This window comes from Phalacrocorax aristotelis, chromosome 3, assembly GCF_949628215.1.
Source record: "Phalacrocorax aristotelis chromosome 3, bGulAri2.1, whole genome shotgun sequence".
Classification (NCBI taxonomy): Eukaryota; Metazoa; Chordata; class Aves; order Suliformes; family Phalacrocoracidae; genus Phalacrocorax; species Phalacrocorax aristotelis.
In genome coordinates this window covers 117,560,695-117,573,381 of record NC_134278.1, presented here as the reverse complement: position 1 = coordinate 117,573,381, position 12,687 = coordinate 117,560,695, and the positions used below count along the sequence as shown (strand labels likewise).

At 36.3% G+C, this 12,687-nt stretch overlaps 1 protein-coding gene across 1 annotated transcript in view; it reads right to left on the bottom strand.

The window, feature by feature from the left end:
• The window catches only part of STRN (striatin), a 73,665-nt gene that overhangs the window by 41,002 nt on the left and 19,976 nt on the right, over positions 1 to 12,687 (bottom strand). The window contains 3 exon segments of the mRNA XM_075089283.1: positions 5,135 to 5,299; positions 7,322 to 7,400; positions 10,510 to 10,583. Of these exon segments, the coding sequence (XP_074945384.1) occupies positions 5,135 to 5,299; positions 7,322 to 7,400; positions 10,510 to 10,583 (318 nt within the window).

The window sequence follows — 12,687 nt, the reverse complement described above, 5'->3', positions numbered from 1 at the left end:
TCAACACACAACATTCAACAGCTAGTATGCAGCATTTTCATTACATGGGTCAGTGTTAATAGGATTTAGAGATGCAAAGAAGTTCGAGGCCTTCTGGCATACAAAGACGTTCATTTGCTGAAGTGTCAGTTGGAATGATTTATTGTACATCAGAAAGGTAAGGACTTCAAATGTTTAATTTTATCTTTCAAAAGGTCTTTGGATTTGCTCTCAAATGTTGAGGTTTGCTGCCTTTTTGCTCATGTAAAGTATAGGCAGTGGAAGCCATACGCTGTTCAATAGAAAAAAGGGCAGTAGATCAGTTTCAGAGAGAGACTGATATACCATTCAGGATCATATTTCTTTAAAAAGTTTCTATTGCCTATTTAAACATAGTTGTAATGATCAAACCCTTAGCAAGAATGCAGATAATTTACCTATATTGTTTTTATATATACGCACGTATCCATATATATATACACACATACATATGCTTGGTATACCCTTGTTCCTTTCCAGTTCTATTCCTTTATTATATCTGCTTCCACTCATATCAAATAGTAGTCAAATACATACCTTCAAGAAGGTAAACTAATTTCACGCTTTAGGTTTCAGTCAATAACAAAGCTATTAAAAGATGAGGTAATAAGTGAACCAAATACACTCTCTTGTTTTCAAGGCTACAAGTGACATTTGCAGGCAACTTTCATTTCTATTTCAGTTTGTTTGGGGAAAGCACCCATTCCTCTCACTGCAGGTGTTAAGAATTTAAACCATTATTATAAAGTTATTATTTTAGTATCTATTTTTGAGTCCAGTCATGCCAAGTGGTACTTATCTTTTTTAATGCAAGTGAGCTGATTGAAGAAACCGAAAACAGATTCCCTTTTAAATTCCATGAAAAAAGTGGAAACAGGACTATCTCTATCTCAGGTTATCATATTAACATTTCATTTATGGAATCAAAATCTTGCAGGGTGCATTCAAAATCCACATGATGTCTTGAGTGCTAAAGTTTTCAAGAGGATCTGTACATTAGCAAATAAACAGGCAGTGTAAGAATACAGGTTTGGCCACAGATGTAGCAGCTAGTAACACACACAGACTGAGGCTACTTCACCTAATAGTAAGAAGAGAAACTGACTTGGCTTTAAAAGGCTTTCAGACAACAGTAGTTTGTTCATCAATGTACCAAAAAGAAAAAAAAAAAAAAAAAAGATGTGGGGGGAATCCTCTCATGTAACTGCAACCCTCTAACACGTACAAAATTAAGCTCAGAGGTATGAGGGACCAGATGGCAATTTTCTAAAATAACTGGAGCCTACCATTATTCAAGTTACATATTGTCTACTGCAAAATATTATTCTCATAAGTATTTGCAGTACAGTAACTACTGTATGCTTCTACATACCAAAGTAAACAGCATCGACTTCATAATAATCACTGTAAGCATTCTCACCAGCCTTTCCCATAAAAAGGCTTGACTTAGTGTCAATATCACAGCACTGAGTGCCCAAACCCCTCCTGCTGAAGTAGGTATAACTGGTATAACAGACAACTTGTAAAAAAAGAGAAGTGTGAGTGTCTGCTGTTGTCAGAAGTACAGTTTGAGGTAGATTAGAAGTATTGCTGAAGGAGGCTGAGTAGCAGCAACAAGCACTATATACAGATTAATGGGTTTACACAAAAACTGTGGTAAAATCAGACTGTGTCAAGGAGTATACCAGCTCTTCCGTTCTTTTACTGGAATTTCCCTCAGTACCAATTTGTTTTGTTCTCCACCACTTTCATTTCACTGAGAATATATTGGCTGATTACCAATAAGCAATAGGCAAAACATAAAGGAAGTTTTGTTTCCTGTTTCTGTTACCCCATCTCTCCTCCCACAGAGGTAACCTATATGGCAGCATTAAAGCACCAAATCTCGAAGAAAGTATAAAGATGGTATTCATCACAAGTGTTCAGTTGTACAGAAGGCAATTTAGCAAATCTGTTCTTTCTGCAATTTGCTTTATGGAGAAATACGGAAGGAAATTTAAAATTAATGTGCTTTCTATTTTCCTGTTCCCAAAACACATCACCGTATCCATTTTCCTTCCGTTTTTCACTGTGCCATTTTCCCCTTTAATGTATATTATCTTCATCACATTCACCCACATTCTTTCCAAACTCTTATTGATTTGCCTTCATTGTTTCTCACCCAAAAGCTTTCTCTTATTCAATCCCTGTACTCCGCTTCTCACATTCTTCCTTCCACGTAAATGTTTTTCTAAAAAAATCAGACTTAAAATCCACAGTCTCAGCTGCATCTACAATATTATGCAGTTCTTCCAAGATTAAATAAATTAAATGTTCTAGGAGTTTAATTTCTCACTTCAACAGAGGTATTCCTTGTTAGACTAGATTCATTTCCATGCCTTACGTTTTGTCCAGCCCTCTGCTCTTCACATCTAACTAAAGCATCTTCAGGTTGACGACTAGCTTCAGACATGCTAGCAGATATTTGACATCAATGTTCATTAAATGTTTTGAATGAAAAAATTTGCCTAACCGCATTGGCTTGAGCAGTTCACAAGTTTCTGTGGTGATAGCAAAGCTTTCTCCTACAAAAAAGCCTCATTGTATCCGTACAGTCACAGAGCGTCTTCCATCTGCATTTTAGTTTGCAACTGTCCCAATGTCTGGTGGTCCTGGCAAAAACACACGTATGTCCTTAAACTTCCTGGGATTGTACTAAGGTTTTGGTTGGTTTTTTGTTCTTCCAGTCTCTCACTGTAATTTTCCTCCTCTACCACTACCAAACTGCAGACACTTGTTCACTACACTCCTTCCAACCATACAAGCTTCCTGTGGCCCCAATCCTCTTCTTACTCTACGTGCATGCTAGGAATAACAAGAGCCACATGTATTTTTCCCAGTTCTGCCAACCAGGTAGAAAAGCATCGAATTAAGTTTTCAAACACTCAGTAAGAGTTCCAGGTGGGATCAGGAGAAGGATCCATGTGCCTTAAATCTTAGTCACCTATTCAATGCTAATAATCTTCAAAAAGAAGCTGTTCTATACATGTTTAAGTAATGCTAACAATAGATGAGACAGGTAACAGGTAAGTATGAGCTAATCGAGAACATAATCTCATCTCACTTCTGATTTGCCTTCTGCAACAAAGCTGCACTTTGAAATCTCAGAGGCAAGTGACAATGCAGCTGGGAGGAGGTGTACAGTGCCACACGCTACAGAAACAGTGAGGTCTAACATTTCACAGTATCTTGTAGCACAAGATGAAATAGCTGTTAAATAACAGGCAGTCTCTTGCAGGAAGAAAGCCACCGAATCCCTCCTATATAGAAAATTGAAAGAGATGGTCTGAAAGCATAATTGAAAAACCCAGAGGAATCACAGCATTAAAAGCTAGTCCTGTACTCAGATTGACAAAGGAATTTTAGTAAAATCCCAACTTTTTCTTCTCAGTGAGGGACATCTCAGCTGATGAAGACTGGCGTAACTATGTTGAACAAGATGCCTGGAAAATTCTTCCACTGTAAAACCATGAAGTCACTTCTCATACATCATGTATCAAAATGCTCCCCTAAGCTTTCTAATACAGTCTGCCATCTTATGCATCACAAGTGAGATGAAAAGTTTCTCAAAGAGTGCAGCACAACCAGCCTTGCAGCTGACAAGCTTGCGGAGACACAATAGAAGGGAACTCATTTTTCTCCATCAATTAATATCCTCAGCCACAGGGTAGACTAGAAAGTATTAAACCTAGTATCAGCTCTACCCAGAAAGCAAGTTCTTAGTAAAGAAATGCAAATGTATCCAAAACTGCTGTCCAACAATTTCATCTATCAAATGACTATCTTATAAATATATCCATCTGTTTCAAAACCTGAGTAAACACATTTAAATAAATTTTGAAGCATAAGAAGAAGAGCTTTATTTACCCACTTCCCCTGAGAAGTAACCCCTTTACCAAAAAATTGAACTAAAATTGTTATTGTAATCTATCAAGCATTGGTCTTCAAAAACAAAGCTGCTGTGCATAAACCACATGGCTTGTCAAGTGCATAGCAGCACAATATATTTTAGTAGCTTGCGGGTTTTCCGATACGTTCAAATTTTCCACCTCACAGTATTAAGTTTAATTACATAACAATGAACTTCTGCCCTTACATAACTTGTTGGCCTGAAGTTGCTGCAGCTATCTGCTGGGTATAATGAAATTTTACAAATGCTTTTTAAAAGACAATGTGTCATGTAACAGTATTAGACCTTAAGGAAAAGAAGATAATGAATTTTGCCACATCAGTATAGAAAAGGAAAGGTAATGCTTCCTGATGCAGCACAAACTACTAGAAACAGCTACTTCAGGTATCGTCCAGACAGAAGTTCTGCATAATTTTCATTATTTTTCAAGATATTACAATATCTTAAACAAGAACAAACAGATTGTTTTCCTGAAGCCTTTACAGTTAAGTTTCAGGTTTAACTATTTTTTTTAAACTCTGCATGGAAAAGAGAAGAAAATGGGAAAAAGCTTCTTATGTTTTCAACATTACTTAAAAGCAAAAGCAAACAACAACGAGCTTTTACTTTCCTTGACTGACTTTTCATAGTATTAGAAATATTGATAGACAGAAATGAATACCTTACATTTCAGTCACATTTACATACATAAATATACACACACACTAGTGGAAAAAATCAAAAACCTTACAGGAATCAAAACGTAACAACTGACTTTTTCACATCCAGTCAAAAAAATCCTTTATCTCATATACATTAGCATGTCATAGTCACCACAGACCAGAAGAACAAAGCCTGTAATCAATCCAGTAGAGTTTCCAGCAATACAAATAAACCATTAACTTGAAACAATGCTGACCTCTAACCAATTAGCAATTCTATCTCAATGAGGTTTGATTTGACTTTGTGCTGCCACCCAACTGAAAAAGAAAAAAACCTTATGGTGCTTTTAAGCTGTGAATCTTAAGAGTTACTTCCATACTTACTGCTTAATGTAATCAAATTTCTTAGAATTGGTCTAATCTCCAACTAGGGAAAAAACCTGAAATCATCTCAGTAAACAAAAATTTGTCTTACACCATTAAGTGCAGTTATGTGGAAAGATAACAATGTAATCTTGTTGCTTACCCAATCATTGTGTTTTCTTTAATCTGGCCCTCTGTGCCATTTACCATTGGCTCTTGATTTCTATTCTCCTTCTCTGAAGCATCACTTGAGAGGCCCAATAAAGCTCGTACTCGTTTTGACTTCACATCCAATATTGTGTCAGTGTAGCCCACTTCTTGTAGATACCTGTAGGAACAGAACTCATGTTAATCCTCCATGCGCATCTCACTTATTCAAAACAGTAAATGAAAACTTCTCCCTAAACTCATCTTCAACGCCTTATCTTTGCAAAGTACGGTGCTGTGCTAATGAAACATGCTTATAAATCATCCTGTACCAGCTGCAGAGGGATCGCCTCTTGCAGTACCAGCCTCTACAGTCACGGAGGAGGGGAAAAAAAAAAATAAATAAAAAAATCAAAGAGCCTAGTAGTCAGAGGTTATACAATACGTTATTCATTCATTTACTAAAATGGATGGAAAAGCCCTTTCAATTAAAATATTTACAACTGGCTTATAAAAATCACCACAATTGCATGTATGACATGGCCCTTTTATTCTTCAACACATGGAAACTACATGTGAAGCCTTACGAGAATATCAGATATGATCCTTATGTAAGCATTATTATAAGCCCAAAAACAGAGGGAATAAAAACAAATTCTGTAGCTACTAGTAAGAGTTATTTATAATGCACCATGTTTGATAAAATCTTTGTCTTGTCTTTTCCTTATTCTGCAATGGATCTGCAAGATATTAATTTGTCTTGCATATAAGGCTGGGCAGCAAGAATCCTGCACTAGCTTGTATGAAAACCTCAAGGTCTAAAGTTGGCTCTTTCATCACTATGCCATATTGCCCTTGGGGGACAAGGGGGGAAACAGTGATTTAAAACAAACGAACGAAAAAGTAAAAATTGGTCTCTGTCCTTTCTTCTAGAATATGGAGTTAATAGCTCTGTCTTCTCAGGAGCACTGGACTGATGAAATGGTCAGTATTCTAGAGGACTCTAAAGAGGGGAAATGCTATTTTACAGTAACAGCTGTTACAAATCAAGGACAGGCACTTTTCCTGCAAGAACACTGTCATCCACTTATTTAACAATATCTCCATATAAGCACAATAGGAGAGAAACGCTGATTGTTGGCTATATAAAAATCAAACAAGTCACCTATGCAAAACAGAGCCCGTCAGTAATACACACTGTATTCAGCACTGTGTCACTTATTTATGAAATGTGCTGAGAGGGAATGACTTGTCTTCATAATCACTGACCCAAGTCAAGACCACTTTATTTACATTTATTCAACATAGGGACAAAGATTTGAGCTCTTGCAAAAGAAAAGCATGTACAAGCCATCCAACAGACAAATTTAACTTTTATATAATTCCTTGGAAAAATGTTCTTCAATATAAGCTGCAGACTGTTCTTACTCCCTTCTCATATAATCCTCTGCAACACACTGAAAAAAAAAATAAATCAGAAAACAGAAGTTTTGCTAGCCAATTAGAAGACCTTCGAATCTAACTAACAGCATAGGGGATGAGGCAAATGCATGAAAAAACTTAGAGACACTCTGATGAGATGTCTTTAAGAGGTCTCTTCAATTTAAACTAAGGGTTGTAACCAAGGCAAAAAAAAAACACAAAAAAATGTGACCAAATATCTTGGAAATTAACTAACTCATTATGACTACAATTCAAAACTAGTTTAGATTAACAGAAATTTGCTTCATTGGGATGAACTGAGAATCAGAAAACTTCTACTCTAACTTTTTGGATATTAGTTTTTTCTGCATCTTGAGCAGGCCAAAGTAAGAGTTATCCTTCTCCAACATCAGTTACCTTTATTTTATATAGCTCTTTACAGAATTACTTGTGTGTGTTGTTTTTTAATTGTGAAAAGAACTGCAAAGTGTCATGACCCGCTGTTCTCCCAAGCAGATTGTTTTATTATACTCAGTGAAAGAAAAGCAAAGGAGATTAGGTGTTTGTGATTTGACAAGGCTTCTCATCTGAAGTTCTGAAATATTTAAATTTTTCAAAAACCTAGGAAAAGCAGGGCAGAAGCTGAATGAACTTTATCACACACACTAGCTTTTCTTGAAAGAAAATCTAAAGAAAAAAAATCAAATACCACCATCATCACATTTCATTACCAGATTCTCTCCCTTGTATTCGTTATTTGAGTCCATTTTTCAACACTTACTGTCTAAGCAGCTGTCGTCCTTGTTTCCATATTAGCTGACTGTTCTGTTGTGGCTGAATCTCTGTTTCATTCCCTTCATCTGGAAAAGATTATTTAATTTCAAACATTTTTTCCTTGTCCTATTTTTTAAAAACATGCCATCCACTTGAAAAGACAAATGTGATTTGTCTTAATATTATTAGGAACAGTTTAATAACACACCGAAAGATTCAAAGTGCCAATAACCAATTAAGAGAGAAAAAAATACACATAGCACGTAATTGTAATACTAATTACACATAAAGATTGCCAGGTACATCCTGCTGTATGAGAGCAAGTTCCACTAGTCACCAGCGCCTTCCCTTCTGCTCATATGCAAAAGCCCCATCTTAATTCTTTTTCTTTAAGGGCACATAATCACATAGACAATCTGGAGTTCCATTTTTGCATTAACCTTCCAATAAAACTGCTCCACATAATTTAAGTTTGAATACAAACACATTTAACTGCTCACAATACCAAATGCAACTGCAGCATCATACCTATTTACAAGTTACTGCCCAACCAATTTCCTTACCATTTGACCATTCCACATAAAACCAACAGACCTACTCACATCAACTTTAAATTCATCCATATTTGTATTAGTCTTGTGGAAGGAAAAAAAAAACCCAAACCAAAACAAAACACACAGGGGTTGTTTGTTTACTTTTTAACCTGAAAAGCTGTTGAAAAATTTTTACATTTTCCACAACCATAAATTTGTATCCAAACAGTACTGCTCCAGGAAAATCAACAAAAAAATTATGAGGCTGTTTGGCGAGAAACCTATCTGAATGCTGGCAACCAACAGCTACACATTTATACCATATATAGCTCCATACTACATGACAGGGGAGTGTTTCCCCTCCTCCAGGAGGGACATAAGAATATGCTTCCCAACATAAAAGATCTTGGTTCATTATCTATGAAAGCCTCTACAAAACTTGAAATCCTTGTGGTTCAAACACGGACAGATGAACAATCTTCTTGTATAAACAAAAATTAAGAACCAGAAAAACCTGTTGTATAATCCTATGAGTAACTGGATGTGATGAGGGAAAGCTATTGCCCTTACCATGAAGTCATTTACCTTTAAACAACTGATTAACACCACACACAAAAAAGGCCACCACCCACCCAAAGAGGCTATCAAAGACTAATCAGAATTCACATGCAAGGAAAGCCATATGAATTTTATAATCTCAAATTGACAAGTCCATTTAATAGCAACCACAGGAAATAATCAACTGCACAATGACTTTGACAATTGAACACAGCTGGAGCCAATGCACTACAACCAAAGCTCAGTCTATAAGAATTAAAACATGACTGAGAAAAATCTGCCTGAAAATTCCCTTTGAAAGCAAAAGCTCTTCTTCCAAAGGCACTATTAAGTATATCTACAGGCAAGAATTCTCTTTTGCTTAGTCTCCTCAAAACTGAAGACTGCTAATAGGAACAGCAGTTTATAGATGAGAACGAAGGGGCATGCATTATGAGCAAATAATAGTAGAAGATATCACAAGCAGTTAAAAAAAAAGACGCATCCCTTTATCAGGAGATTGAACTCTTTCTTCTAAACTCCATTACTGAATCCCCATGAGATCATAAAAAAACCCAAAACAACAAGGACCCATTTGGAAGAACTACTAGTAACACTTCCATGCTTTTCCTCACCAGGCAGGAAAAACAGGGGGGGAATGGGACAAGGAAGAGCGGGGAAGATATGGACATACAAGTATGTTCCAAAGATAACTCCAAAGAAGCATGATAACAAAGTTTCTGTTTTAAGTGTGTATCTTTAATCAGTCCAGGTTTGATATAGAACAAAAGCGTACATTTCTGACAGCTACATATATAGGACGCAATGGGATAGATCAGTATAACAAAATTTTAACAAAGGTAATTCTGCTAACATTCACTTTGCAGAAGTAACACACTAGCTACGGCTCTGCTGGGCAAGCCAGGCCTTGCACTACATTCCTCAGCTGAAAACTGACACAACACTCTATATCTGCATCCTGAGATATTACAAAAAACAAGGATGTCTAGGATCTTGGTATGATCAGTACAAGGTTTTCTAGTGGTCCAGATACAGATTGGGGTTTTTCACTCAGTAACACCACATTAAGCTATTTCTTCAGTTAAGGAAATAACCTTGATAATAATGTAAAATAAAATTTCTCAAAAATTCATTACAGCTTGGACAAGAAAAGCCTGGTGTAAAGTTTCATCAGTTGGTGTTGGGTTGGATTTTTTTTGTTGGTTTGTTTTTAATGACTTTCTGAATCCAATGAGATAAGAATTAGCCATGACAGTAAACCAGACTTTCTATATCCTTCCTTTACATACAGATGGTTCTAGTTTCATTGCTGTAGTAGGAGCATCAGGGGACTGAGATACAACAATCACCACCTATTACTTCTCCTTTCAAGGGCTTGACCCATAACAAGATATCTGTAACCATTCTTTTTTTCTCTCGAGGAAACAACAGGGAGATAGAGAGCAGGGTGAAAGGAAGTAATTTAAATTCCTAATCCCTCAAGTTCAGTGCTTAAAACTATTTCTGTGAAGTAGGAAATGCAACCTCTAGAAAAACAAATGAGCTTTCCAGAGATGAAGGTGAAAAACTGTCCTCTCACAGCATAGCACTGAAGCTAGTTGTATGCATTTCCAGTGATGATTGCAATTTTGTAAATAAATTCCCCACCCTGAAACTCTCACTTATGTCTAATATGCACTTTCATTATTTTTCCTCCTGGGATACCATTGAGGTATTTGAACAAAAAATTATGTACTATACATTTCATCTCCTTTGCCACTAACTTTTTATTCAGAAGATTTATTCAAAGATAAAAGGATTCTATAGCTATAAACCTCTTCTAAGACATCCATACACACTTCTAGGGAAGAGAAAAATTATTCTTTCCAGGAGCAGCTTGTTGATTTGGGTGTAGGTTTTCTTAAATCTAAACTTTTTTATTAACAGACTCTTTCAGAGCATTAGGATTTTTAACTTTACATGAGTAAAATATAGTCTTTAATTACCTCTATTCCCACTGCTTCCATTAAGTGGCTTATTTTATCAACACTACCATTTCACCATTTGCACAAACCGAAGTTAAGCTTTTATGCCAGTAATGAACTCATTCTTACTAAATTCTTACCAGAATCATAGTTTGGTGGCTTCATATCTCCCTGATTCAATTCTGTGCCATATTTCAATTTGTGATATTTAGCCCTGAAAGAAAAAAAAAAAAAAAACACAAAACTATTAGCACATTTAAAGGGTATCTCTAAGCACATAAATGTCACCTGTCTTCACTTGAAAAGCCACTCCTTTCTTCTAGGCTAGGAACAAACCAAAACAATTTTAGCAAAACTTCAGATATGTAATTTTGCTTAATTGTTTTTTCCAACGTTGACACATAATTGCAGAGTGAATACTGATGAAATACAGGGATCAGTAAAATGCAGGTTTTACAAAATGTTCTTACTACAGAAAAGGTTTCTTCCCTGTGGACATGTGCTACTCTCTGCTTCCCTCCCTAACGCAGCCTTTTTTTTTTAGCCATCACTATGAAACATTTTTACTATCCATGTCAGTTCAGTGCCATCTACTTTGTATTTCATATTGACACCTCAATTAAGCAAACCTTAGTTTTGTTCTTCAAAATGCTGTGCTTTCCCACAGCAGCAGGCTCTCAGCTAGAACCTTTCTAAATAAGGTTTAGCACTGACAGCAGCCCAACTACACCAGTTTCTCTTAAAGCTGCTAGATCTGCCACTTGACCAAGTTCAAAACCAGAAACTTCTCTTCCAAAAATATTTAGCCTACAGAAGGCCTGCTGTAATAAACATCACAAAGCATGCTATATGATGACAATAAAAGTAGCTAGAAGAAAAAGCTTAATTTGAAAAGTTTCATCCTACAGAGTCAGTGTCATAGACTTTTAAACACACTAAATAATGCCACAGTAGTACAGCATTACAAATGCACATGTAAGTTATTCAAGATTCATTAGACTTACAACACAGTAACAGAGAAACTGAGGCAAAGAGAGCCTTAAGACAGTTCTGCAATCTGTTCCCTCTTCTCTCACACTCACTGTAACCTTTGTCTCTACGATTGTTTTCTGCCAGACATGAAAATTTAGATGACTCAAAAAACCCCCCGATTTCCTATAAAGTTTTGTAGACATTGATAACTGGGTAGAAAAGCAGCACTCATACTAGCTTCTACCCTGAATGAAAGGCAGGGAAGAATTCAGGCAATGCTGGGCATGCAGCCTGCAGTAGTGGGAAAACCAACTGGCGGGAAAACCAACTAGCACACACACACATGCAGCTCCAATGCAAATGTATGGAGCTAGGGTAAGGCAGCAATATACAGGCTACTAAAGACAAAAAGAATGGGGAAAAAAACAAAACAAACCACAAACCAAAACCAAACAACTCTCATATACACCAACATGAAAATGGGCTTCATTAGCTCCCCTACTCACCAGGCAATTCTTCCAATTAAAATTTGTTTTTAAAAAAATTAATGGGTGTCACACTTCATAAGTCTGTGAGGCAAGTCTCACTAAGCTTGAATGGCTGTATCAAGAATGACTGTAGATAATGTTTTCAAGTTACCTGCACCTCTTGATTGCTTCTCAGACGTCTTCATTACATTAGTGGGTTTTCTTGCCTTTTCATATTTCAACAAGAAACCCATTATTTCTAACAAAACGGTGCTGAGGAAAGCAATGCTTGGTAGTTCTTATGCTTCAGAATCAACAGTACTAGTTTCCCACTAATCCAGCTGCATTTTAATTAACATTAATTAACAGTAATTAATAAACATTTAATTTTGGATGAGAAGGGTAAGTGCAGAGTGAAGAAATGCCTTTTACACATAGCAACAAAGACAGATGAAGGAACTGACTCAGCAGAGCAGCAACCAGCAAGGAAAGGAAAAAGGATGCACTTGAAAAATGTTAACAGCAGTAAGTGAAGAATAAACATTTTGATCAGAACAGAAAAGCATAACCAAGAATAGAACAAAATTAAAGCTGAATGCTTAAAGTATTTAATTTCCCAGCTCTCTGTCTCCTACATCTCAGCAGCAGAGAGATGTTACCCTGGTAAACAACTGCATTTCATTATTGTTAAATACTATGCTATGCATACTTTTTCCCCCACCATCACTAATAAGAAGGACTAATCAAGAACTAAGAAATCTCCTACTCTATCACTAACCTAACCTCACCAACTTTAAACACCACACTTTGTCAAAAACTTCAAGTTGTAATGCAGTCAGCAGTTCAAGTGACCCTAGTGTTTAATCCACTTTGACTTAG